At 47.4% G+C, this 27,559-nt stretch overlaps 2 protein-coding genes across 10 annotated transcripts in view; both read right to left on the bottom strand.

Annotated features, from left to right (window-relative positions):
- The window catches only part of ZDHHC18 (zinc finger DHHC-type palmitoyltransferase 18), a 28,010-nt gene extending 22,490 nt beyond the window's left edge, over window positions 1–5,520 (bottom strand). For 2 of the 3 annotated variants that reach the window (XM_036025571.1, XM_036025569.1), the window contains exons 1-2: window positions 5,102–5,520; window positions 670–830 (exon numbers count right to left, since the gene is read on the bottom strand). In XM_036025571.1, the coding sequence (XP_035881464.1) occupies window positions 670–830; window positions 5,102–5,424 (484 nt within the window). In that variant the 5' untranslated portion in view covers window positions 5,425–5,520. The remainder of the gene's footprint in view (window positions 1–669; window positions 831–5,101) is intronic. The other variant, XM_028511589.2, reaches the window with a different exon arrangement.
- Window positions 5,521–16,669: 11,149 nt separating this feature from the next.
- PIGV (phosphatidylinositol glycan anchor biosynthesis class V) lies at window positions 16,670–26,748 on the bottom strand. 7 transcript variants are annotated; one of them, XM_028511906.2, is made up of 5 exons: window positions 26,647–26,748; window positions 25,602–25,688; window positions 23,512–23,645; window positions 19,387–20,508; window positions 16,670–17,662 (listed from the first exon to the last, which is right to left on the bottom strand). In XM_028511906.2, the coding sequence occupies exons 3-5, from the start codon at window positions 23,587–23,589 to the stop codon at window positions 17,381–17,383; spliced, it is 1,482 nt and encodes a 493-aa protein (XP_028367707.1). In that variant the 5' UTR covers window positions 23,590–23,645; window positions 25,602–25,688; window positions 26,647–26,748; the 3' UTR covers window positions 16,670–17,380. The 7 variants fall into 7 exon arrangements, with proteins under 7 accessions (XP_028367707.1, XP_035881458.1, XP_035881457.1 ...); XM_036025565.1 differs by lacking the exon at window positions 26,647–26,748 and adding an exon at window positions 26,261–26,635; XM_036025564.1 differs by lacking the exon at window positions 26,647–26,748 and adding an exon at window positions 26,292–26,635.
- Between the last annotated feature and the right edge of the window lie 811 nt (window positions 26,749–27,559).

The following is a 27,559-nucleotide window of genomic DNA, read 5'->3' as shown; positions in this document are numbered from 1 at the left end:
TCAGCTCTCGTCCTGTCTCCCTGCTTTCCCCTTCTCTGTCTCACACCCTAGGTCTTCCATCCCATCGCTGTTTACTGTTTTATTCTCCCCACTAGGATGTCAGCTCCAAGAGGGCACAGATTATTGTAGATTTGTTCACCGCTGTATTGCCAGCATCTAGACAAGTACCTGGCACACAGGAGGGACTCAATAAATGTTTGATGAGTCAGTGAATAAATGTATCTGAATGTTTAAGAGCAGGGGCTCTAGTCAGGATGCCTGGGGCCTCATCCCAGCTCTTCCACTTATTGTGTGATCTTGGACCATTTAGTTAACTTCTCTGAGACTCCATTTAATCATAAAAGGCGAATAAAAACAGTACTCACCTCATAGGATTATTGACTAATTAAATAAGATCATGCATATAAAAAGGTGAAAACAGTGCTTGGCACCCAGGAAGCACTCCATACTATGCTGGCTGCCATCACAGCCTTCACCTGCTAGCATTTCTTGTTTATCTGCTCACTTATTTATCATCTGTCTCCTCCATTCTAGTGTTGGCTTCCGCCTGCCTTGCTCGTACTGGACCCCTAGCGCCTAACATAGTTTGGGAAGGGAAAACCAAGCCTCCTCTCAAATCAGGGCACATGGACCTGGGGGACACAGCTTCAGTTGAAGTAGAAGCCTCACCGATCTGTTTCTCCAGGGCAGCTGCTTCACAGACGGTGGCCCGGGGCAGGATCCCAGGGTCGGTGAAACTTGTCTGTAGCAGGCAGCTCATGACGAAGAAGAAGAGGATGGCAGCAATGATGGGGATGGCAAGGGTCAGTTGGTGGGCCAGGTAGGGACAGCTAGAGAGAAAGAGAGAGAGAGAGAGAGATGAGCAGCTACCCCAAGGGCTCCCTGGGCACAGGGCACTAGGCAGGTGTTGTCACCCCAGCAAACAGCACCATATTCTTGAACAGAGCCTCTCCCCGGAGGCAGCAGCCACACCCCATAGGAGCCTGACATCACTAATTAATCTTTGCACTTTCACCCTGAGGCATGGCAGATATGGTAAGTAGATCCCAGCACTCTTAACCCTTACAATTAGTGCAGCCTCAGAATCCTCCTAAATGCAGAGCCCCAGGCAGCTACTACCAACCAATTGGAATGTCACTTGAGATGAAGCATCCACAACAGTCACTCACTCACTCACTCCACAAATATTTACTGAGGCCTTCTATGTGCCAGGCAACACCTTCAAGAAGCAGCAGGCATACTGGCAGTGAATAAGACAGGGGTCCCCTGCTCCCTCGATGAGGCTTAGGGTCTAATGAGGAGAACAGATACGCAAACAGAGAGCCTTGCAGGCTATAGTGGTAAGGGGAGGGCAGTAGAACAGTCAGGAAGACAGGCTGGCTAAGGAGATGCCTACGCTAAACCCTGAGGAATGAATAGGATCAGCCAGGTCCCCAGTCCCCTCAGAAGGGGGCTGGAGAAAAGCACGGTCCAGTCACTGACATCGTTGCCCAAAGGCCGGTGTCCCAAATCAGTTCTGTCAGGCCCCTGACCCTAGCTGGCTTACAGAGCACCATGTGCACAAGACTGATTTTGAGGCCAAACCGTATTATTAACCACTGCCCTCTGCTGCCTTCCCTCCCAGAGCCATAGTGGCACCTGATGGGGTGAGGAGCTGCTATTTGGGAGATGACTGGCCACTGGGAGGCCCGAATCAGTCAAGGTTCCAGGAGCTAACATAACAGCAGGAAGCAAACATGTGGGTACCTACATGCTCCTTCTGGAGCCTCCATCGTTGGAGGCTCTGGCCTCCAGAGAGGTGCATCCCTTGAGGAGCAGAGACTGTCAAGGCCAAGAGCTCCAAGTGAGACACATTCTGCTCCAAACATCTTCGTGCTCCCTAGATCCGAACCTCAAACAGAGCTGAGTCCTCCATGTCACCCACATGACAACTCAACCAGATTTCTTGGGGGATAGAGGAGACTTGAAATTGGAGACTTGTAGAGCCCTCAGAAACACCAAGTCCCAACCCTCTGATTTTACAAAGGGGGACTCCAAAACCCACAGCCAGATGCAAGGTCACCCAGCCAGGGATGGGACTGAGGTCTTTGGGTTCCCAGCAATGCTCTGTCCATTCATTTGACAAACATTTACTGTACTGAGTGTCTGCTACACACCAGGCCCTGCTCTAGGCGCTAAGAATGCCACAGTGAGGAGAATGAAGTCTTGCTCCCATGGAGAAAGGTACGAAACAACAAAAAGCATACATATGGTATGTCAGATGAGAACAGTAAGTCTGGGCAGAGGGAATTTGGGACAGGCCCTCATTTGCTGCATTATGGGGATAGTCAAGAAAGGATAGAAGAGAGTGAGCCTTGAGGCTACTACCTACAGGTGTAAGGGCCGGGGTTAGGAGTGTGCAAGGAGTCCAGTGTGCCTGAAGGGAAATGCACAAGGGTAGCAGGAAGAGATGGAAACCAGGAGGAAGCCCGTTATCGGGACTTTGGCTCTCATCCAAGGAGCCAGGGAGGACTCAAGGTCCGACTTACAATTACAGATGCACTCTGGCTGTTCTCTGTGGTGGGAAACAGGGCAGAAGACCTGCTTGGAGGCCTGTGCAATAATATGCCAAACCAAACAACAGAGCAAAACCATTCTCGGCAGGAAGGACCTAGAGAGCCACCTTTCCCTTTCCCCAGAGCAATAGGTGAGCACCCTCACCAACAGCATTCCCATTATGCCAGCTGCCTACCGAGCTTTCATCCCAGTCCAGACTGACGTGAGCTCTTGGCCCGAACCCAAACCTCCCTGCTAAGTCCACCACCCCAAGTAAGGAGGAGCAAAGAGAAAGACAAGATGTTTCACAAGCTCTCCCCAAACTCAGAATTCCTTGCTTCCTCCTTCTCTGGGGTCAAGTCTGTCCCAAGTGAAGACACCCACTCGGCCCAGAGAACATCCTGCTTCCGAAATGACAAAATCCCACACGGCAGGTCACGAGGCCAACCCATGGCAAGCACCGCTTCCTCCTGCCCTCCTGCCCTTGTGGCAGCCCTGGTGGGAAGACCTGGGCAGGATACTGGAAAATGTACTATCAAAACACCCCTGTGGGCTGTCTCAGCAACACAGATGTGAAACTCAGCCCAGAGCTGTGGGACAGGGGGGTAGGGTAGGAGGGGCGTCACTGGGGGCCCCTCAGAGCTTCTGCTTGCTAAAACTATCCCAGAACTTTGTATCCACCCTGACTCAGAAGGGAAGGGTGAAAGGGGGAAGCTAAGTGGTAGGAACTCCTCTCCTCGCTTCAAGGGGAAACCCATTCTGGCTGGGTGGCTCAGTTGGTTGGAGCGTTGTCCCCATACACCAACAGACTGTGGGTTAGGTTCCTAGTCAGGGCACATAGGTAACTGATCAATGTTTCTCTTTCACATTCATGTTTCTTTTTCTCTCTCTCTCCCCCTTCCTCTCTCTAAAATTAATAAACATATCCTCAGGTGAGGATTAAAAAAAAGGCAGGGGCACAAAACCCAAGGTCGAAGATTCATAATCAGGCAGCTGGAAAGGGTTCCCCAGGGACTGGTGTCTTTGTAGCAGACTCATTCATCATGGCCACAGGCCCCGGGGATGAGTTTTTGGCAAAGACAACAACAGCAGCAGCCAGCATTTTCTTATTATAGGCTAAAAGCTAAGTGTGTGACCTCATGACAACCTTAGGGAGTGGGTAGTGTTATATTCCCCACTTTACAGATGAGGAAACTGAAGCTCTGATGGGTGAAGTGACTGCCCCAAAGTCCCACAGTTAGTGTGTGGTGGATCTGGGATTTGAACCAAGTCTCTTGGCTCTAGACATGGTGTTCTCAACTACATTGTATTATGAAGTAAGACCACAAAAAATGGGGGGAACTAGGAGGGGGAAGTGAAGCTCATACGGCGTGCAGTGGGTGTGTATGTGTGTGCACATGTATGCGTGCAAGGAATCACGTAGCAAGTGGCTGAAGCTAGAGACCAAGGGTAGGGTGGAAAACTTCTGATACAAATGTTACCCTGGTAAAATGATGGGTGTCCCCTCCTCATCCATAAACTGGGGGTACCATGTGGGCCAATCCTGGGGATATGAAGAGGTTAAAATCCACAGGGGCAAACATGACTTGTCACATGAAAGTACTATGGACTCTACGAAAAAATAAAGAGGCACTACAGCCATGGAACAGGCCAGAGGGATGCTCCAAATGTTAAGTGGGTTAAAAAAAAACAGGAGGTCAGGAGGTGGGGGACAGGGGCTTAAGAGAAGTCTAGTGGGAGACAGGAGGAGACTGAGGAAGGACAGAAAGCTCTAGAGAAGGTGCTGGAGAGGGAAAGGGGGGCCTGAGAGGCCCAAAGATACTACATTTGAAGGAAGATTGCCTGAGGACCCAGGCCATGAGGGAGAAGCAAGGGGAGAGGGTCTGAGAGTACAGAGATGAGCAAGGGGACCCCGGAAAGAAGGACCCTGAAGGGAGTGGGGAAGATGGCTACGAAATCTGTGGTGAGGAATATATAGCCAAAGGCCATGGAAGAATCTCAGAAGGTACCTGGAAGGAATATACAGAAAACATGCCTCCTAGTCAGGAAGAACCTAGGGGGTGGGCCAGAGCCAGTCCTGGGGATAGGTGAGGAGAGGGGATCTGCCCAAGGAGCCGGGGAGGGTTGGGGTGGGGGTGGAAGATTCTGAGAGGGCAGAGAGGATGGGGGTCAAGGGACTTGAGAGGGCAGTGCTGCTGGCAAAGGCAGGGTGCCAGGGAAGGATGGGGGTTCGAGGGCGGGGCCACAGAGGGTGAGGTGGCTGGGAGGGCGGACGGGGACCAGGGAGGAAGATAAGAGGTATTCAAGGTGCTGGAGAGGCCTGAAGGCAGACTCGGAGGTACAGAGAGGATGCGGGCCCCAGGGGGGCCAGGAGTGAAAGCTGCCTGTCAGGTGTTGGGAAGGGTGGAGTCCCGGGGAAGTGGGATGGGATAGGTACCCAACGAGGCCCAGAAGGCTCAGGTGCCCATCAAAGGCTGGGGAGGGTGGGATGCGCGACAGGGGATGGAGGAGGCTGGAGGGGATGGGACGCCTGAGGGGGCGGGGACGGGGGCGCTCCCGAACTCACTCGAAGACGAAGAAGAGGACCGTGGTGGTGAGGATGAGCAGCAGCGTGAGCGCGAAGACGCCTCCGTGGCCGGCCAGCATGAGGCGGCCGCCGCAGTAGAAGCGGTTGCGGCCGGGGAACACCTCCCACTTGCGCCGAGGGCGGTGGCCGATGCTCCCGCTGCCGCTGCCGCTGCCGCTGCCGCTCCAGCGCGGTGCAGTGGAGGGCGGCGGGGGCCCGGGGCCCGGACCGGGGGGCGCGGCGGGGCCGGGGCGGCGCGCCCCGGGGGAGGCGGGCGGCGGGGCGGCCCCGGGGCTGATCTGCTGGTACTCGCAGTCCTTCATGCGGCCGGCCGCGGGCCTCGGCTCCGCGCCCCGCGGGCCGGCCGCGCAGCACCGGACCCGGCCGAGCAGCGGAGGTGGCGACGGCGGCGGCGGCGGCGGCGCGCGCACGGCGCTAGCTCACTCGCTGGGGGCGGCCCCGCCCCGCCCTGCCCCCGCCGCCGCGGCCTCCCGCCGCAGCGCCCCCTCGGCCTGGGCCCGGGAAGGCGCTCCGACCCGCCGCCGGGTCTGGTCTGACCTGCTGCAGGGTGCCGGCCAGTCCCTGCAGCCCCTAAAGCGGCCCGGTCCGTTCTGCACAATGACAGGGCAGCAGATGAGGTCTTGAGGTCTTTCTGTTCCTTTTCAAGCAAACGATTTGTTGGGCGTCCCGTTTGCGCCGGGCACCGTGCCAAGCACCGAGGTTGGGATGGTGGACTTCGTGATTTTCTGCAGTCTGTAATTCCAGGGCCAGACTTCATCTTCTTCTTGATGACTGACTAGGCAGGCATTTTACGGGGCAAGCAGGAGTGCGTGTGGGGACACAATCTTCTTTGAAAGCCAGGGGCCTGTTAACTACTGCCTTGAATTTCAAAGTGCCCGGTAGTTGTATGTGTGGGCGGGGGCGGAGGGGGGGGGCCCGTATGAGCAGGCCGTTCTCACCCAACTCCGTGATCCTAGGTGTCACTTCATGTGAAGTTCACGCCTCATGGCCCCAGTGTCTTTCAGGAATTCTCGGTGAGTTCATTTTCTATTGGTGTGTAACACATTGCCACAATTTAGCGGCCTAGGACCACACACATTACCTCACATGTTCCAGGTCAGGAGCCCCCACACAGCTCAGCGGAGTCCTTTGCATCAAGTCTCAGAGAAGGCTACAATCAAGGTGTCTGCCGGGCTGCAGTCTCTCCTGGAGACTCAGCTGGGAAAGAATCCGCTTGCAAGCCCATTCAGGTTGTTGGCAGAACTGACTTCCTTGGGAATATATGACTGAGGCCCTGTGATTTTTGCTGGCTGTCAGCTGGAGGTGTCCCTCAGCCACCTGCAGTTCCTGGAGGGTAGCATAGTTCCATGTCATGTGGGCTTCTCCAACATGGCTGCTTACTTCATCAAGCCCACAGGGCGAGTCTATACCTCTAGTCTGCTAAGACACTTATATAGTGTAACTTATTTCACAGTTGACCCTTGAACACCATGGGTTTGAAATGCACACAGATATTTTTTTTTCAATAAATACCTGTACCTTTCATCCACAGTTGGGAGTCCACAATGAGGAGGGCTGATGTATGCCATTTTCTATATGGGATTTCAGCATCCTCGGATTTTAATATCTGCCTGGATCTTGAAACTAATTCCCCATGGATACCAAGGGACCACTAAGTTTTTAGGGAGTCGAAAGTGAAACATGTATTTTTTATTGCACAGGGGTAGGCGCTCCCAGCCTCCACATCGTTCAAGGGTCAAATGTATATGTAACAAGAGTGACATCCCATCACCTTTGGCATATTCCATAGATTAGAAGAAAGTCACAGGTCCCATTTTAACTCAAGAGCAGAGGATTACACAAAGGTGTGTATACCAGGAGGCAGGAATCACTGAGGGTCAGTTAGGGTCTGTGCACCAGACTGAGGTTATTGGAAAACCTAAGTAAAAATATAGGAAAAAGGAGAGCTGGAGCCCTGGCTGGTGTGGCTCAGTGGACTGAGTGCCGGCCTGCAAACTGAAAGGTCGCTGGTTCCATTCTGCATCAGCACATGCCTGGGTTGTTGGCCAGGTCCCCATCTGGGGGGCAGGGGCATGTGAGAGGCAACCCATCGATGCATCTTCCATCAATGTATCTCTTTCTCTTTCCCTGTCTCTCTGAAAATAAATACAATATAAAACAATCATAATAAAAAGAAAGAAAAGGGAGAGCTGGAGACTAGGGTAGGAGAGAGGAAGGAAGGACGTCAAAATATACGATAGAAAGTGGAAAGGCAACAACAGTAACCTCAAGGATCACTAATTGTGGTACACATGTTCCAGGCCACCCTCTCGGTGCCAAAGATTCTGGATTTGATGAGCCCCACCTTGAAGGAGTCAACCAAGTTGTGGGCTTTCTCTCTTCTCACTCCTTGGCTATGGAACAAAGTCACAAAAACTGGACGTACTGGTTCAGTACACATCCTGCTGTCCTACTTCAACTGGGTCCTCTTGAAACCCTAAACTTTTTCTTGTTCCTTGTCATTTCACGGAAACCAACTTAATTTTCAGCTTCCCTCCTCTCTGCCTCATAATTTGTATTTGAATCTATCTTTTCCTCACATCTTGAAAATGTGGACCTCTGGCTCTGGCCGGGTAGCTCAGTTGGTTAGAGCTTGTCCTGATATGCCAGGGTTGTGAGTTTCATCCCCAGTTGGGGCACATGCAGGAATCAACCAACAAATGCAAAAATAAGTGGAACAACACAAATTGATGTTCTCCCTCTCAATCAATAAATTTTTATTTAAAAAAAAATTATTTATTTATTTTTAGAGAGAGGGGTAGGGAGGGAGGAAGAGGGAGATAAACATCAATGTGTGGTTGCCTCTTGCATACCCGCCTACTAAGGACCTGCAACCCAGGCATGTGCCCTGACTAGGAATCGAACCAGTGATCCTTTGGTTCACAGGCTGGTACTCAGTCCACTGAGCCACACCAGCCAGGGCCTAATCAATAAATAAATTTTTAAATAAATTTAATGTGGGCCTCCCTCAGCCCACAGCCAATTCATGTCTTATCTCTCCTGTTCACTGAGACTGCAAGCTCATACTCAACTCTCTATCAATTAAAAAGCAAAACTAAGCTAAAACACCAACAACTGAAACTGCTTTCCATGCTTGGCTACCTCCTTCCTCTATCTTCAGGTTTATCTTTTTCTGTCTCATTAGAGTCATATTAAAGAGTAGCTATCATTTCCTGGCCACCTATTCATTTCTTAACTTCTTATAATTTATCCTGTCTACATCACTCTCCTAAAACTTCTATCTTAAATGTCCCTAGTGACCAATTTTGAGTGGCATAAACTACTCATTCACCAATACCCATAGTTCCCAGGCTCTCTTACAGATAGTAGTGACTGAATTCTGACTAATGAAATGTGACTGGAAGTGACAGCCTGGCCCATAAAACTCCCAGGTGCTGGCCCTTGCTCTCCTTCCTGTCTGCTAGCAGAATACAGGAGACTCTGAGAACCTAGAAGAAAGTCAAACTAGATGTCCCCATTCCAAGTTTCAGGGTCCCACTCCTCAATCACAGAAGATTTAATAAGACTAAATTAAACTGATGTAACTCTGCACCATGCATAATTTTTTATTTTATCTCCAGCAAATAAGCCTAGTGTTTACAAGAAATAAGACATTATTTTATGGCTATCATGGAATGTCTATGATTCTCTGACCATGACTTGAGGGAGGAGTTTAAAGACTGAAATTTGTCATTTACTTCAAGGACTCTGATACATTCAGAAGAATTCCTCCCACACCAAATCCCTGTAGTCATCATCACTGCTACAACAGTCAAGTGCAACAACCACTTGGGCCCCCAAGGCACTTGCTCTAGTTGGCACTTTATCACAAATAACCCTAGGTGATAATTTGATTAATCACGATGCCACAGCATGCCATGGATTAGTAGCATCACGTTTCTCATTGGCAAGGAGCTTAACACATTCAAACTCAATGGCACAACCAAACCAGTTTCCTAATCCTATCTTTTGAGGTTACTTCCTGGGATCACTACTAGTACCAATTTCAATAGCAGTCAGTGTCCAGCCAATGAGACAGAAACCACACCAGCCATTGGACAGGGAGAACTTAATATAAAGAATGGTTGGAATGGTTAACTAAGTATAGAGTTGTTAACTAGATAACTGGAAGGGTAAAAAAAAAAACCCTCTGAGATATCATGGGGATATCAGCAGGAAGCATCTGTAATTCTTAGAGCTAGGAGAGCAAAGAGAAGAGTTTGGAATTACTAAAACTTAGACACTTAGGAGAGGGGCCCTACAGAGCTGACACTCAGACCTCCAAGTCTGGTGCTGATGTCTCTGAACTTGGAAGAGGGACCAACACCTCTGAGAAAAGGGGTGCTACCCAGTTGGTGCTGGTGTCTCTGAGGGGGACACTCTGAAGCTGTTTCTGCAAATATTGGAAAAAACTTCAAAGTGGCCCTGGCTTGTGTGGCTCAGTGGTCTGAGCACTGGCCTGAGAACTGAAAGGTCACTGGTTTGATTCCCAGTCAGGGCACATGTGTGGGTTGCAGGCCAAGTCCCACTTGGTGGCATGTGAGAAGCAACCTATGTATGATGTTTCTCTCCCTGTCTTTCTCCCTCCCTTCCCCTCTCTCTAGAAATGAATAAATAAAAATTTTTTAAAAATATATTTTATTAATTATGCTATTACAGTTGTCCCATTTCCCCCCTTCTCTCCCCTCCACCCTGTACCCCCTCTCCCACCCACGTTCCCCCCCTTTAGTTCATGTCCATGTGTCATACTTATGAGTTCTTTAGCTTCTACATTTCCCATACTATTCTTGCCCTCCCCCTATCTATTTTCAACCTACATTCTATGCTACTTATTCTCTATACCTTTTCTCCTTCTCTCCTCCTCCCACCCCCCTGCTGCTAACCCTCCATGTGCCCTCCATTTCTGTGGTTCTGTTCCTGTTCTAATTGTTTAGTTTCTTTTGGTTTTGCTTTAGGTGTGGTTGTTAATATTTGTGAGTTTGCTGACCTTTTACTATACATGTCTTTTCTTTATCTTCTTTTCTTAGATAAGTCCCTTTAGCATTTCATAAACTAAGGGCTTGGTGATGATGAACTCCTTTAACTTGACCTTATCTGAGAAGCACTTTATCTGCCCTTCCATTCTAAATGAGAGCTTTGCTGGATAGAGCAATCTGGGATGTAGGTCCTTGTCTTTCATGACTTGGAATATTTCTTTCCAGCCCCTTCTTGCCTGTAAGGTCTCTTTGGAGAAATCAGCTGACAGTCTGATGGGAACTCCTTTGTAGGTGACTGTCCCCTTACCTCTTGCTGCTTCTAGGATTCTCTCCTTCGTTTTTACCTTGGCTAATGTAATTATGATGTGCCTTGGTGTGTTTCTTCTTGGGTCCAACTTCTTTGGGGCTCTCTGAGCTTCTTGGATTTCTTGGAAGACTGTTCCCTTTGCCAGATTGGGGAAGTTCTCCTTTATTATTTGTTCAAATACGTGCTCAATCTGTTGCTTTTCCCCTTCCGATTCTGGTACCCCTATAATTCGGATATTGGAACGTTTAAAGGTGTCTTGGATGCTCTTAATCTTTTCCTCAATTTTTTGAATTCTTATTTCATCATGCTTTCCTGCTTGGTTGATTCTATCTTCCTTCTGGTCCACTGTATTGTTTTGAGACTCATATTCCTTCCTTTCACTATTGGTTCTCCTCCACGTGTCTTCCTGCATCTGTTTTATGGTAATCTGCATTCTTTCATCTAAATTTCGTCCAAAATCAACCAGTTCCGTGAGCTTTCTGATCACCAGTGTTTTGAACTGCGCATCTGATAGATTGGCTAATTCTTGGTCGCTCAAAAGGATGAGGCCTGGGGGACTGATCTGCTCTGTTGAAAACACTTTTTTTTCCCCCTATCTCTCCTTTTTTTTTTCCCGGTCTGGTTGCTCTTGTTACGGTGGGGGGCGGAGCCTTAGGTGCTCACTGGGGCTGGGCACCCCAGTTGCTAGAATGTGACGTTATATGTGGGGGTAGGGCGGGAGCGGGAGCGGGACGGGAGAAAACAATGGCGGTAGTTCCGTTCCCCTGGACTCGGACCCTTGTCTGGGTTTCTGGGCGCGAGTTCTGCCCTGGTCCACAATCGCTGCCCCTCTGGGTCTGCCAGCCGCAGCTTGCGTACTCAGGGATCACCGCTGCCTTCTTGCGCCCCCGGATGGCTTTTGCACCAATTTTGCGCCAAACTTTACCCGACCTCCGCGTGCCGCCGACCCGAGCCAGCCCCGCGCCCGCCTGGCTGGTCTTCTCCTACCAGTCCGGATGAACGTGTCTACTTCAACTTCTTGGCTGCCCGACTTCCATTCTGATAGATCCTCTGCCGGATCTGGGTGTTATTCTGATAGTAAATTATTGTTGTAAATTATTGGTTTTCTAATCTTGGTTGTACGAGGAGGTACGGTGCGTCCTCCTATTCCTCCATCTTGCTGGAAGTCTCAATAAAAATTTTTTATAAAAAAACTGCCAAGTGCATTCAGCTCCTGCTACAGGAAGGAACTGCTATTGCCAGGATGTAGGAGAATTGCTGGGGTGACTTCACAGGAACAGGAAGCCAACAGGAGTCCTTTCTTCCTCCTCCGGCCTCACTAGCTCCCTCTGGTGGCCCTTATGGGCAGAGCCAAACATAGACCCCGCTGACAGCAGAGAAATGTTATATGCAGAATCCCAGCTCCCGTATCTCAAAAGTGGAAAGTAGAAGGGAGGTTTTGGAGCTGAAAGACAGTAACTTAATAACTAGCACAGGTTCCTTTATAAAGTATTAAAAGGAAGAGGTGGACTTAGGTGAGAATTAGCTGGTATTCAAGCAGACATGGAAAGGAAATACAGGGTGCAGCAAAAGTAGGTTTATAGTTGTGAGTACACAAAAGTTTATTCTTGTATTATTATTGTGTATTAACTATTGTATTACTTTCCATATGAGCAACTGTAAGCCTACTTTTGCTTGAACCTGTAGAGAAAGTCTAGATGTGATGGGCGTTTCAGGATGGGAAAAGTTGACTGATTCTGGACAACAAATAGTATAAGATTGGAAAATGTCTTGAACCACTGGAATTGAAAGATGTGATCACCTCTAAGGCAAACATCAGGTGAAGAGCATGACCTTCCCACTTATTAATTCACACAGCTTTAATGGAGCCACTATTACACTGAGAGTGAGGAAAGGGGGTGAACAAGCAAATAAGTAATCAGGTTGAGAAGTCTATCTAGGAAAGAACTTGAGTGTGGTTAGTGTCACGTGGATCTGACTAGAAGCTAACAGAGCAGAAATCTATTGTGTTAGTTATGTGTGTCAACTTGACTAGACCACAGTATGCAGATATTTGGTCAAATATTATTCTAGATGTTTCCATGAAGGTATTTTTAAAAAATGAGATTGACATTTAAATCAGTAGGCTTTGAGCAAAGCAAATTATTTTCCATAAGGTAGGTGGGTCCCATCTAATCAGTTGAAGGTCTTAATGGGTGTGTGTGGGAAGGGTGGGAATCCCAATAGACTTCCCCCTGAGAAAGAGGGAATTCTACCAGCATATTGTTTTTGGACTCAAACTGCAACGTCAACTCTTTCATGGGTCTTCAGCTGCTGGCCTACCCTGCAGATTTTAGACTTGCCAGCCTCCACAATCATGAGCCAGTACCTTACAATCAAACTCTTTGTCTCTCTGTCTCTCTCCTCCTCTCTCCTTCCTTCCCTCCCTCTCCCTCTCTCTCCCTCCCTCTCTCCCTCTCTCTCTCAGAGGGCAGAGCCACAAAATGGAAGAAGCCAGGGTCCCAAGTGACTGGGTAAAACAGGCTTCCCTCCCCAAACCTGCATTATACTACAGTGTAAACAAGAAAAAAACTTTTATTTTTAAGATACTGAATTTTGGGAGCTGTTATAGCAGCAGTTAGTGGATTTTTCTCATCCTTTCTTTAATCTTAACAGCATGATCCTGGTAACAATTTCTTTCTTCTTGAAACTCTCTCTTTCCATGAAGCTATTTGTTTATAGTCCTTTAATGATGATGATAATGATAATAATGATAGCTACCATTCGTGAAATTCTTTCTTTTTTGTTTTTCATGAAGTTCTGTGTGTCAGGCACCATGCTAATGCTTTATTTAGTGTCTCATTTAATCCTCATAACTACTCTGTGTGATAGGTACTAACACCCCTATTTTAGAGATGAGAAAAGTTTTAGAAAAGTTGAGTCACTTGCCCAAGGTCTTATAGACCCCCTTCCCTCTCCACACTTTTCCTTTTGACAATCAAATCCAATCTCATGGCTGCTGTAATTATCATGTCTGGGTAGAGGACTCCCTGAGCCCTTTCCTTGTCTCTAGTTCCACATTTCCTGGCATATGAATGTGCTGATGGCCTTATAAACTCAATATGTCCAAATGCGGCTATTCCCTTGTTAGTAAGTACTATTTTAAACACTTTTCATTTAATACCCACAACAAGTCTGAGACAGATAATGTCATTATTCACATCTATGAGCTATAGTGTTACCCACATTCTACAGAGGAGTAAACTGAGGACTAGAGACTTAATATCTGGCTCCTATTTACACAACTAGTACACAGTAGGGCTGGTCTTAGGGCTGATTTCAAGGCCTAGATCTCAATAATGACAATACCCCAGTTCCACTCAAACTAAGCTCTTCCTGTCCTGTTCCATTTTCTGCTTCCTATACTCATTCTCTACACTTAACTTTCAAATCTTATCTGTCCTTCAGAGTCTAGCCCAAAGGCCATTTGTCCATGAAGCGTTTTCAGGTATTCCAAGCTGGAAGGGATCTCCACTTTGTTTGCATTTATAGAGTATTTACTCCGTAACTCACTTACATTTTCCTGAGCATACCAGTAAAACTTTAATTCATCTTGATCATAAAAAGTTAAAGCAGCAAAAAAAAAAAAAGTTAAAGCAGAGCAATACACAGAGACATTTAAGTATCCCTTTACTTCTCAGAATTAATCAGTTTCTGTCTTGATTAATATTTCTGTGTATCTGTCAGTAACTCTATGAGACAGTTATTTGAGGATGGGAGGTATAGTGAATCATTTTATTCCCCAAAAGTAAGAATAAACAATTGCTGAAAGAATCAGTCAACTTGAAATGCCTTGAGCCTGCACACATTACATTTTTAGATGAAAGTGAGAGGGCCTGTTCAAGAAAAGGAGTGATTTCCCCGCGCCCCCCCACCCCCCCACCAGGGGGACTGGTGAAGACATGTCAAACACTCCCCCTCCTCCCACCTTCGTTAAAGAACAAAAAGGAATCAACTTCTAGATACATGAAGCTCTGGTTTCTGTTTTAGCTGGGTCTCAGAAGGAAATTACTTTTCTCTGAAATTGTAGAAGCCCAACCCAGCTGCAGCATTGTTAGACCTCAGGGTAAACAGGAAGCTTCCTGCCTTGGGCCCTTCATGTCCCTCTCCCAGACTGTTAAAGACTGTTAGTAGGATGGTAAAAGGACAGCTGCTGGCCATAAAATCAGCTCATTCCTTAGATCCTTAGAGAAGAGCAACTCCATCCCTCCAAGGTCAAGGAGAAAACTGTGTTGTCTTTAGGTCACACAGGTGCGTCCACCTAGCTGCAGTCCTGTTATATCCTCCATGGTCAACTGAAACCATAATGGTCTTTGCTGAATACCAGAGTGATTTAGCTGAGAAGATGGAATTCTCATTTATAGGGTCTATAGTTCTTGAAATCACTTTTTTTTTTCTGGAGGTGATGAGATCTAGTGTAAAGGTGAAGCTGAGATTGCCAGAGCAGTGAAATCACTCCCTCCCCTGTGGAGTGATTATCCACCAAGAAGAGGCAGAGGAGAATGCATGAGAGCAGAATCTAGTGCTCCTTCCTCTGCAATGAAGAGCCGAAACAGGACCTCAGCTCTTCCTGCACGCAGGGTGGAAGTCCCTGGATTTGCAGCTGTTGGTGAGGAGGGAGGGAACAATTTCTGCCAACTGGAAGGACACTAGGGCAGGGATGATCTTTTGCCAAGAAGGGCACTTGGGTGTCTTGGCAGAAGGCAGAAGGCTGCCCCAGTCTGTGTGTACATTTTCAGAAGCATTTGACTCTGGACCAAATTCTCTCAGCTGTGCTAAAGCTGGGGCAATGGACGGGAAATGCTTATTGGCTAGGCTGGCTAGAAGCTCCAACGGAGGGTGCTGGGACTCAGCCAGGAGCTTCCCTTCAGCTGGCAAGTTTAGCTTTCTGTCATGGTCAGAGGGAGTGTGTCAAAATTCTAATTCTCAGGGCTCTCCAGAAGCTGCTTATGATTAACCACTTATTTTGATGGAATTTTTTTTTCTCAAATGGGGAATGAGTGGTGATGATGCAGAGAGCCTCTTACTTGGCTCAAAGAGTAGGCAACACTAGCCAGTGTGGTTCAGTTGGTTGGAGTGTTACCCAGTAAACTGAAAGGTCACAGGTTCAATTCCAAGTCAGGGAACATGCCTAGGTTGTGGATTTGGTCCCTGAATGGTTCTCTCTCTCCCATCACATCAGTATTTCTCTCCCTCCCTTCCCTTCTTACTAAAAATCAATAGGCATATCCTCTGGTGAGTATAAAAATAAGAACAAGAAAAAGTTGTCCAGCAGGAGTGAAGGATCTTACTACCACTAAATGAATGCACTCATAACCCATGGGGCCAGTCAGATACCACTTCATTCAACCTTGGAGTTAACTACAATTTTTCAGTTCATGTTGCCATGTGGGCTCCTCTGACCCATGTCTACCAATCAAGCAAGCACAGATACCCGGGCACAGCAGGCAAACTAGTCACTGCTTTGACTACTTAGTTGTCTGGCACAGGTTTACTTATGCAGAACAGGAGGCCGATTTGCCAGGTATTACTACTTTCCCTCATTCCAAGAAAAGGTCACTTAAGTTACTCCTCAGAGTTGCACCCAAGGAGAGGGAAAGTTTAAGTGCTGAAAGCAGAACCGAGTATTTTCTCCTAAAGTCTCATTTGAGCCTCTACATAAGTGTTTAGACTGGGGTGATTCCATTGTTTAAGGCTGCTCCTAAGATCTTAGAGGAGAAAGTGACCTACAAGAAAGCGTGTGGTTCATTCCCTCTCCCTACCCCTTCCCGCTTATGGGATTATATCATTTTCCCTAGTTTCAGAAAAGGTAACTAAGGCTCTGAGAATTCTCTCAAGGCCACACAGCTGGTAAGTGGGTTTTACTGAGAGGACTAGAATCCAGGTCTCCTGCTTCCTTGTGCAGTGCTCTTTCTATTGTGACTTTTTTCCCAAAGTAGTTTGTATTTTTTAAAAAGATTTTATTTACTTATTTTTAGACAGAGGGGAAGGGAGAGAGGGAAACATCAACATGTGGTTGCCTTTTGTGTGCCCCCCAATGGGGGACCTGGCCTGCAACCTAGGCATGTGCCCTGACGGGGAATCAAACCCATGACCCTTTGGTTTTCAGGCTGGCACTCAATCCACTGAGCCACACCAGCCAGCACTAATTTGTATTATTTTTAAAAAGGCAATTGATTGCTCACATAACCAAAAGTTGTTTAATCTGCATATCTTTGTAAGACTTTTCATATAAATACATGAACAAGTCATTTTAAAAATAATCAGAAACAGTGTCCTATTCAAAAAAAATTTAAGATTTTATTTATTTTTAGAGAGGGAAAGGGAGGGAGAAAAAGAGGGAGAGAAACAACAATCAGTTGCCTCTTCACATGTCCCCCAGAGAAACATGGATCAGCTGCCTCTCATACATGCCCTGTCCAGGGACCAAACCTGCAACCAGGGCAACAATGTCTCATTTAGAAAAGAAGGTCCCACTTTACTTACTACTGCCACTACACTGTTCAGACCTCTGCCATCATGTGGGGACTATTACTAGCCTGTAAGCTAGAGCCTTTGATGAAATTTACATTTAAATTTACAAGTGGATCAGTGGTAAGTTCAAGACTATCTCTGCTGTGCTTGGTTAGAGACAGATCGGGGTATACTTTAGACTTAGAATAAGATGTTTTCACTTTCTGTGAAAATACTTACTACTCTAAAATTTTCCATAGCCAGGACCATTAAGGGCTCTCTAGTGGCTCATACTGCTCCCATTCCTAACCAAACTTCGAACAGAGGAAGAGGTTCTAATGGACAGAGTAAGAATCCCAAGGCAGCGCAGGCAGTGTATTTATATATTTGTACTTTCAGCCCTCTGGTTCGTTTGGCTTCAAGTCTGTCCCCTGAGATTCTAGGTCATGTCCAAGGCAGGAAGTTGCAGTGCAGGAGCAGTCCCAGGAGCCAGTAAGTCAGGAAGTAGCCTAGAATGCATTGTGTGACTCGAGAACAGGTTTTCCAGTTGTACAAAAGTCCCATGATAGAATTTCTGGAGACCTTTTGTCCTGGTGGGGAGTCCCCTGCAAGAGGCTTCCAGGGTACTGTCTCTAGGGATCTCAGCAGTGGCTCTTGATCCTGAAGCAAGTGAGCTGGAAACCAGTACACAATAGGTGTGGACGAGCCCAAAAACCTGGTGAGAACCTGGAAATCACAAAAGGGGGAAACCCACACATTTATTGGAATGTTACTGCCTCAAACTGGACCAGTCTGGGAGATTCCCTGATGCTGGGTGAACAGTAACCCCATGACTAGACATTTATGACACTGGACACAAAATTTAGTAGAGCTTAGGATCTGCCTTATAAAGCCGTGTGTGATACCAGCCAAGTTACCTCAATGTTACAAATAAACATGCTACAGACTAATTACCACAGTACTGGGTATGTCAATACAAAAAAACTCTGTGGGGTCCTATTTTAGAGCATGGCCTGAACTATACACTCTAGGTTGTGATGTGGGGCTTTAGGAACCTAAGGTTGTTCCCTCATCGCATGGGGATGGCAAAGCAGAGGGAAAGGAGGCAGAGGATACTATTTATTGCTCAACATTCTTCCTTCTAGGGGAGTTCAGGGCCAAATGGCCCCCCTTGTCTACCTGGAAATGCTGAACTTTGCTGGAATTCCCTCTACTAGCTAATCCAGCTACAGACACAGATTGTTACTTTCTGTTCCCCTGTGCCTCTTATTCACACAGCTCAGAGAACTTTACCAACAGCCGATGTGTACCCCTAAGAGGCAGAAACTCTGGCACTGCTAAGGAATGGCCAGCATGGAGAAAAAAAAAAAAACTTCCTTGGGGTTAAGATGAAACTGGGGCCACAGCCAGAAATAAAAAAAATAAAATCGAATGATCAAAACCTTCCCATCCCTATCCCCCACCCCCCAAACATTACACAAAATGTCTCCTCTGAAAACCGAGCACCCACTCAGAATACCTCAGAAAATCAACTACCAAGTTTAAGTGTATTATGGGAAGGTCCCAGAGGTATTCTCTGTACTTATTCCTGTATCTAAGTCAAATCAGGTCCTTTCACAACTCTCATGTCTTTGTATACATCCTTCATTTGTCCAGAATGTTCTTCCTTTGCTTCTTAAATGGAATTTCTTATTCTTTATGACCTGGACTAAATCCGACACCCTCTTTCAATCAGCTTTTTCCCTCTGTGCTTCCACAGTACTTCTCCAAAAAAGCAAGTCCTCTCCCATTCCACTTTGCTCTAATTTTATCTGTTAAATGTCCGTCTCCCATTTTCTACCATAAGATCCACTAGGGCAACAACTTTTTTTTAAAAGATTTTATTTATTTACTTTTTAGAGAGAGGGGGAGAGAAAGAGAGTAACAGCATTGTGCAAGAGATACATGATCGGCCCCAGCTGGTGTGGCTCAGTGGATTGAGCACTGGCCAGTCGGCGCACATACCTGGGTTGCGGGCAAGGATCCCCAGTGTGGGACATGCAAGAGGCAACCAAACGTTGATGTTTCTCTCCCCCTCTTCCCCTCTGTCTAAAAATAAATAAAAATATTGAAAAAAGAGATACATGATCAATTGCCTCTCACCACCTCCAAATGGGGACCTGGCCTGCAACTCAGGCATGTGCCTGACTGGGAATGAAACCGGCGGCCTTTCGGTTCATAGGCCGGCACTCAATCCATTGAGCCACACCAGCCAGGGCAGTTTATCTTACTCATATTTCACCCTCCATGGTCTGACCCATGGTCTAGCACAAAGAAAGCTCCCCACATAGTTGTTGAATAAATAAATTAGGCACAGGTCACTCAAATACGAAGTTAGCTCTCCTCCCCGCCCCTGGTCTAGGGGTTTTGCCTGTGTGTACATCCTTTTCCCAGCCAGGAATCCACCTTACCTGAACATGCATGCACAAGCAGCCAAAGAGTAGCAGCGCTACAGCGTGAACTAGGTACACAAACACCTGAGGACTGAGGAATCCAGGATCAGGCTTTTCTAGGGTCTCATTGTTCTTGTTCCTCCGCATCCCAAGTGTAAGGCAGAACCAAGGGTGGGTGGTCACATATGTCCAAGTTGCCCAGGCAACAAGTATAGCCACTGGTGTAGCCAGCAAAAAATTCGGCACCTGCTTAAGTTCGTAGTATCTCAAAAAGCCAATATTCCAATAGACATCCTGGATATAGCTGTATATTAGGGGAAGTTCCCAGGAGCACCAAGGTGGCTTGTTTCCCTCTGCAATTCGGTAGCCCTTGTCCAAAGCTAACTGCAGCAAGGGCTTAGGGATGGAATGGGCTGAGCCTGGCTGACAGAATTGGGTGTAGGCATAATACTGAAAGAGGGCAAAGGGAAGGCCAAGTATGAGCATGGACAGGAACACAGAGCACATTAGCTTTAAGAGCTGTCTCAGAGGATTCAGTACCATGAGAGAAGAGAAAAAGCCTCGGCACTGAGAATGAATGAGGAAGCCAACACTGACCAGCCCATTGGAGCGTACACCAGTGGCAAGGGCAAAGAGGAGTCCACTAGTCCAGCTTTGGCCCCTTTCCAGCTGCCCCATGGCAGTGAATGTTAGGAGGGCAAACAAAGCTTCTGAGTAACCGGCAGCCAGGAAGATATTGGCAGGGCTGAGGCAGAAAAGCAGTGCTCCGTAAAGGGCCTGGCGGGGACAGTGCAAAACCAGACAGCCCAGGTCATGAAGTGCAACTGCAGCCAGGATAGAGAACAAGGAATTGAGCAATGCTACTGAGATTAACAGGCAACTCCGTAGGCTCAGTAACCCCCGCAGGGGTCTCAGCAGTTCACTCCCCACCAACAGGACCAGGGGGAAACCAGGGAAAAAGGCAAAGTTGTGCTCATACAGGTAGCCATGCTCAGCAATGAACAGAAAGTGTTCAGCATCCCAGTGAGACAGGCCACCCAGGAGACCTTCCACAAGTTGGTCCACAGAGCCTGAAGGAGCAAGGCGAGGAGGAGAGAAGGCTTCTGCGCGGTGATCTGGGATGATGGCATTGAAGAGTCCCTGTGGGATGAAAGAGAACCAAGATTTTGGTTGAACAACTGGAAGAATTACTATTTAATAAAATGAAGAACAGATTTATTGGGGGGAATCAGTTTAGTTTCGGACTGGTAAAGTTTCATTTGGACATTCCAGTGTAGAGGTCAATGAGGCAGTGAGATGAGTCCAAAGGTCAGGAGAGTGATCAGGGCTAGAGATACAAATTTCGGAGTCAGACATACTAGCGTGGTATTTAAAGGTATGAGACTGAATGGAAGCACTAGGAAGTACAGATAAAGAAAAGAAGAGAGCCAAGGCCTGGGCCCTGGGCACAGACAGTCAGTCACTTGAGAGAGGGTGAACAGTGAGGTAAGGGAAAAACCAGGAGAGCCTGGTGTCTTAGAACCAAGTGAAACAAGAGCGTGATCAGCTCTGTTAAATGCTGCTGACTGGTTAAGTAAGATGGGGACTGAAAACTGACCACTAGACTTAGCAATGTGAAGGTCACTAGTGACTTTGACAAGAGCTATTTCAGTGGGGTGGAAGAGAAAGAAGATTGCCTAGGCTGAGTTCAACAGCAAAGGGGAGAGGGGAGATAGTGCATACAGACAACTACTTGGAGGAAGTTGGCTATAAAGGGGAGCAGAGAAAGGGTTAGTAGGTGAATGACAATGTGGGGTAAAGAGAAATCTTTTTAAAAATATTTTTTAAAAGTTGGGAGATAAATATTTGTTTGCCAATGGGAATAATCCAGTTGAAAGAAAACGAGTACACAAGAAAGTAGAGGATTGCTGGAGCAGGCAAAACAGGATGGAATCTGCTGCACAGGTGGAGGAGCTAACCTTGGAGAGGAGAATGGACAGCTCACCCAACCTTCCACAGTAAAGGTGCACAGTGAAAATGTAGTTATGCTGATGGATGTGGTGCAAGCATGAAGAAAGTCACTTCTGATTGCTTCCATTTTTCTGAGTTTCCACTTAAAAAGCCACTTGGAGAAAAGAGGCTAGGGACTTGACCCTAGTTCTCAAAACAGACTATGTACTGGAATCACCCAGGTAGTTTTACAAATACTGATGCCTGGGTTCCTATCCCAGAGTTAATGATTTCACTGGTAAAATCTCAGCCCGGGCACTGAGATTTTTTTAAGCTCTCCCAGGTGATTCTAATGTGCAGAAAAATGGGGAAGGGGGTGACCAAGGAAATACACTAACATTGGGTAGCACTAAGGACTCATTTGAGTTAATGACCTTAATAAAATGAAACTAGTTACTATAGTTTTGTGTTTTACTCTGGGCAGACACAGGCATGGAATGTAGAGAGAATTGAATTTAACCAAGGTTGGGCATAGGGAGAATGAAGCAAGTGAGTTGTGCAGGAATGCATGATGGAGAACGGAATCTAAGCTGGGTAGGAAGTGAAGCTGAAGCCCTGAGGTGGGTGAGTCAATGAAACAGTGGTAGAATCAATGGATTATAAGTCCTGAGGGGCTGGAAGAATTGTTAGAGTTGGGTACTAGAGAAAGTGAGCTCAAAAGAGAGGAGACAGTAGTCAGGTGTATCAGCTTTATTAATATTCAAACTACCAAGAAATCAGCAATTGGGCTAGAAAGAGAAACCGTGAACCAGGAGCTAAAACCTTAACAATGAGGAGGAATGCGCTGTCCTTAACACAGATGACAGCGACAATTAAGGGTAACTAGCAATATATTCTGATGGCATGAGCTTTAAAACTGGAAGGGGGGCACATTGGGAGAAATAACAAAATAGCATTATCATTAAATGTCTTTTTGCCCCATTAGATTGTTAGTTACTCCAGGGAAAAGAGACCATGACTTTTAGGCTCACCTAGTATGTGGAACAGAGTAGGTACTTAATAAACTTTGGGTGATTGAGTGAACAGTCTGGAAAACATACTTGTTTCTAAATAACCATCTGCATTAGAACCCAGCTGTCCTGGTTTCCATCCCAGGTGCCAATTCACAGTGTTGCTCCACTGGTTCTGCCAATCAAAGTTATCATCGAGCCACTTTCTCTAGCCTGGCACCAGGAGTACAATCCCATTTTTAACATTCTTTCTGTTTTTGGTCAGTTTATTTATTTATTTATTTATTTATTTATTTTTATAATCAGGCCACTTCAAACAATGAAAACAAATGGGACAGGGTTGACAGCCACAGATAACAGCCCTAGTCTCCTAGTTGAAGATACTTCTCACTAAACCTGGGAGCCAGCAGAGTCTGCTATACCTCTTATAGTGAGGGAGAAGAGAGGAAAGATTTCCACAAAGGAACCAGCTATGAGCCTCAGAGAGAATGAAGCTTGTGATAAATGGCACACATAATTATGCTAATATAACATACCTAGGGTGTTGACTACATTCAACAACAACACACTGAGAACCTGCTAAGCACTGGGCACTGGATATAATTCACACGTATATGAAATTTGATTAAAATATGTATAAGGACAGCCTTGGAGGGGAAAGGGAGTTTTGCAAAGGTGTGAATGCATTCTGAGGGCTGTGTGTGGGTAAGGCAGCAAGGGGAAACACCTGGGGGAAGACCAGGGGACATTACCGACTAAACAAATGCACACAGATGATCTCAGGGCAGTGCCACTTCTTTCCCTCTCGACTGACTGACATAGTGCTCAGTCTCCTGGTTAGAGGACCCAGGGCAATACTTTGAGCTGTCACATCCTAATGGCATCTCTGGTTATGGAACATCATGGTCTACTGCAAAGACCACTAGATCAAGAGTTAGAAAACCTGGGGTCTCATTCTGGCCCTTCTCTAACTTGCTGTGCGACTTTAGGGAAACCACTCATCTTTTCTGGGCCTTTCCTGCTTCATGTGTAAAGCAAAGGGTTAACAGACCTGCCCACTTCTCAGCTATGAAGCCTAAGCGTTTATGGTTCCAACCACATGGAGGGGCACACCTGGAAGGTTAAAAAGGAGATGGGGACTATTCTTAGCGTCGTGCCCAGTCATGTGCCAAGGCATGTTTAAGAAAAAAGATCAGAGACTGACCTGCAGCACCAGAGTCAGGACACGGCAACTGACAGCAAACCTCAGCACCTCTTTTCGGGATGGGTCCAGGAGCCACATGCTCTCACCACAGGAATTCAGGGGTGTTGCTGCCAGGACTGAACTGCCTCAGGCTTCTAAACTCCAAAACCCAAGGAGGAAATGTCACACATGGGCTGAAAGTAAATTCTTGAAATCATTCTTCACAGGAGACTCCCCTTTCCGCACTACTGGGCAAATTTAACCACTTAACTTCCCAGGCGAGGGAAAAGCATCTTGAAGGCAGATTTCACTCTGAAGCACTATATTCTTGTTGGGAAAGTTCCACACAGATAAGCATGAAACTGGAAAGCTAAACTCACAGAAAATCTTTAAAAAGCCTGTTGAGTGCCCCCTATGCAGGAACTAAAGATCTGGGTTCAAGTCCTGACTCTGCTACTTACAATTTCTCATTTAGTCTTTCTGAGCCTCAGTTCCTTACATATAAAATGGGTTCATCCCTGGGTGGTGTAGCTCAGTGGATTGAGTGCTGGCCTGCAAACCAAAGGGTCGCTGGTTTGATTCCTAGTCAGGGCACATGCCTGGGTTGCAGGCCAGGTCCCCAGTAGGGGATATTTGAGAAGCAACCACATGTTGATGTTTCTTTTCCTCTTTCACCTTCCCTTCCCTCTCTCTAAGAATAAATAAAGTCTTTTTAAAAAATGGGGTCAGACTATTTTGCCTGTATCACAAAATTATCGTGATGGTGAAATGTGTGAAGAAGTACCACTACATCTATGTTGTGGTCGCTGTTATTTGGTGTGTGCCCTTTTCCTCTTGCCCAGAATAATAAACTAGGTCCCAAACCAGAGTCCCAAAAATGAGGCATAGAACTGAACTGGAAGACCATAATCACTATACACTCTAGCTTAGCTCTCTGATGTGTGTTCAGCTGGTCTGTTAAATTAAGTGGAGAAGGGAAAGAAAACCACCACTCGGCAGGACTTCAGCCAGCTCACACTGCTAAAACAAACTTAGGAGGAAGACAAAGTTGACTACCAGGGATGGAGAAAACTTATGTCCCATCCCTTTGTTGGAATGGCAGCAATATCCAAACAGTTGCAAAGCCATTCTGAGGCAAGGAATGCACGTGAAGGCTTTTTTCTTTTAAACAATTCCTTGGTCTAAAAGAAGTAGCAATGCCTTCTACAGAACCAACTGGGGAAACCAGAAGGGAGGACATGAGCATCAGAGGCAATTCTCTGATTTGGTGTTCTTCTCCCAGTTCCACCCCGCAAACATCTGGAGTTCCCGATGTGTGTTGAGGCTCTATCCCTAAAGGAGAACCTAAACTGAGAAATTAATGGACAGGCTGGAAGACTTTTCTGTCTTTTCTTATCTGGCTAATACCTATCAGACCTTTAGTATTCCTTGTTTCTGGAATTCTTTTTTGACCCTCACTAGACTACGTGATATGCTCTCATTGTACTCTGCCTTGTGGTCTTTACTGCTATTGCTTAATTAAGTTGCTTGGGAGGGCTTTGTCTATCTTGCTGACAACTATCCCCAGGGCCTAGCATAAAAACAGACATTTTAAGCCTGTGTTCTGATTGAGTGGAAGTGGCAAGAACAGGATGTGGCATCACCAGTTCATTGGCTCTGGATATAAAATTACTGCTCCAATAGTGCTCTCACCATATTCATGTTAACAGCAACACTACAAAGCCACAGAAGCCACAGGAAAATAAAATTTGTCCAGAAAGGGAGCAAGACGGGCCAGTGACAACAGTACCTATCCTCGGCACCAGGGGGCGCCCGCTGCTTACTCCATCACCAGGAAGCCTGGAAGGAGGGGCCTCCAAAGCCACACGGTTTTGCTCATCAAAATTCAGTTCAAAGGCAAGCTTCTGAAAATCCCAGAGAACAGAGGTAGTTTGTGAATCTACCCAACATTTCCAACACTGACTCGCTGAATCGAAAGGAATCCTAGAAACAGCCACAGCCAACGTCACAGGCCGCTGGGTCTCTTATCTTAGGTGACTTCATATTTTTCCTTTCATTACTTCCCACCCACATACATGCAAAGAAGTTGGGAACAGAAAAGCACAACCCACCTCTGCCTCTTCACCAGGCTGCCATTCTTCCTCTCTCTCCAGAGTCAAGCTCTAGCCCCAGCGACCACAGGAAACTTGTAGCTTACACTTAGTTTACAGGTAAATCAATGAGAAACAAAACAAAGCCAGTGAGTTCTCCCTCTCAGCTAATTGCCAGCCTCGACTTTCCCAACAACTCCTTTGCCAAATCACTCTCTGACCTGGCAGGACAAGGAACAACTAGTTTTACACTGTTCACGCGAGATAAATATGCCCCAGAGAAGTGAGTAATAAAAGTCTCCCTAGTTTTAAATCAGAGATCTCATTAGACCCTGTGACGCCAGTATAATTACCGTCGCCATTTTATGGATACGGAAACTGAGGCTAGCTGGGGTCCAAAGACACATCCAAGGCTGTATTTAAAGAGAATGTTTTTGGTTTTTTGTTTTTTTCTTTAATTCTGAAACCTCGTGGTCTTCCCACCAGGCCTTACCCCGGCCAAAGGGGACGTGATCTTTCTGAGACATGATTACAACCCAAGTCTCCTAAATCCAGCCCCGGTACTTGTCCAATGGCGGCGCAAGCCTCCTGCTGAGTATTTTGATGGTAGAGAGGGCCCTTTCTGAGAATACAGGGAAGCCTGCTGAATTAAAGCCCTGGGCTCTCTGGGTAAGACTAACATCCTCTGTGGGGTGGGGAAATGGCTCTAACCAAGGGTTCTCAAGGCCAGAGGCCTCGCGGGACTTAGCGAGCCAGGGACCACCTGCTGCCAGCCCAGCCGCGCCTAAAGCCCGTTCTAGCCGGCTTCGTTCAGACATAGTCCTAAGCGGGAATCGAGTACGTCCTCTCCCCAAAGGCCCCAAGGGATATTTCCGAGGGGGCCAGCGAGGCCAGGCCTGGCCGCAGGGCCGGAAGGCAGGGGAGGGCGGGAGACTGTAAAGGAAGAGGCGGCCCTTGGAGGCCGCTATGGCGGAGGGGCGGGTCTCCGCGCTTCTCGGCAGCCTCCGCCTCCTTTCCCTCGGCCTCCGTTTGACAACTTCCCTCCCCCAAGAACTTTCAGGCTCACACGCCGGGGCTCCGGTCCCTAGCACCCGCGCCAGCGCGCCTCAGTGTCCCATCCAAGACCCGAACTTTAGCTCTTCCATCCGGGACACCTAGCGGCCCGCGCCTGCGCTTTGGCTCCGCCGACGGCGGGCCCGCCCCTCACCTCACGGCACTCGAGGCACCCGCCCCGCCTCCGCGGCGGCCATGATGACTCCGGGCAAGTGGGGCGGGGACTGCAGAGCCCCACCATTCCGCGCCCCTTTGCCTTGGCACCTTTCCTCCGTGGTGACACCTGGAGACTTCCCCCCCGCACTACACGCTACTCGAGTCGCCTCTCCCGCCTTCAGTTAGTCCCCCGGGCCTGCTGTCTCAGAGTCGATGTTCTTGCCCCTTTTCCATCCTGCAAACATCCACTGAGTTCCCAATGTGTGACAAGGCCCTCGGAATTGGGGGCTGCCCCGCGGCCTCTTTCTTCACAGAAGCCAGAGCTGCACTTTCCCTGCCGTCAGGCAAGCAGCTGAGCACAGCGTCTCGCAACACACAATAGATGTTCCGAGAATAGGAAAAAAAGCTTCCTTGGGGTTCCTGTGGCCAGCAGCAGCAGCACCCTACGTCGTGAGTGTGAAGAAAGTGGGGGATCCCCTACTTTCCACTCTTGCAACTACCAGGGACCTTCTGTCCTACTTCAAGCCCCAGTCCCACCTCAGGTGGCTAATGAGGATGGTGAAGGAAACTTAGAGAACACCCCCCAGGACTCCTTTCTTCTTCCTCATTCAAGTAGTTTCTCTCGTAGGAAGTGGGGCCAAAAAAGAAGAAGAAGAAAAAAAAAGAAGCTAACTCAACAAAACCGTCTGTTAGGGAGGAGCGGCCAGTTGGTACCCCTGTAACGGAAACTGTTAGAACAACTTTGCACCCTACTTAAAGGAAATAGATAA

This window comes from Phyllostomus discolor, chromosome 5 (assembly GCF_004126475.2).
Source record: "Phyllostomus discolor isolate MPI-MPIP mPhyDis1 chromosome 5, mPhyDis1.pri.v3, whole genome shotgun sequence".
NCBI lineage: Eukaryota > Metazoa > Chordata > Mammalia > Chiroptera > Phyllostomidae > Phyllostomus > Phyllostomus discolor.
The sequence above is the reverse complement of the archived record's forward strand: the minus strand, read 5'-3'. Positions and strand labels throughout refer to the sequence as shown.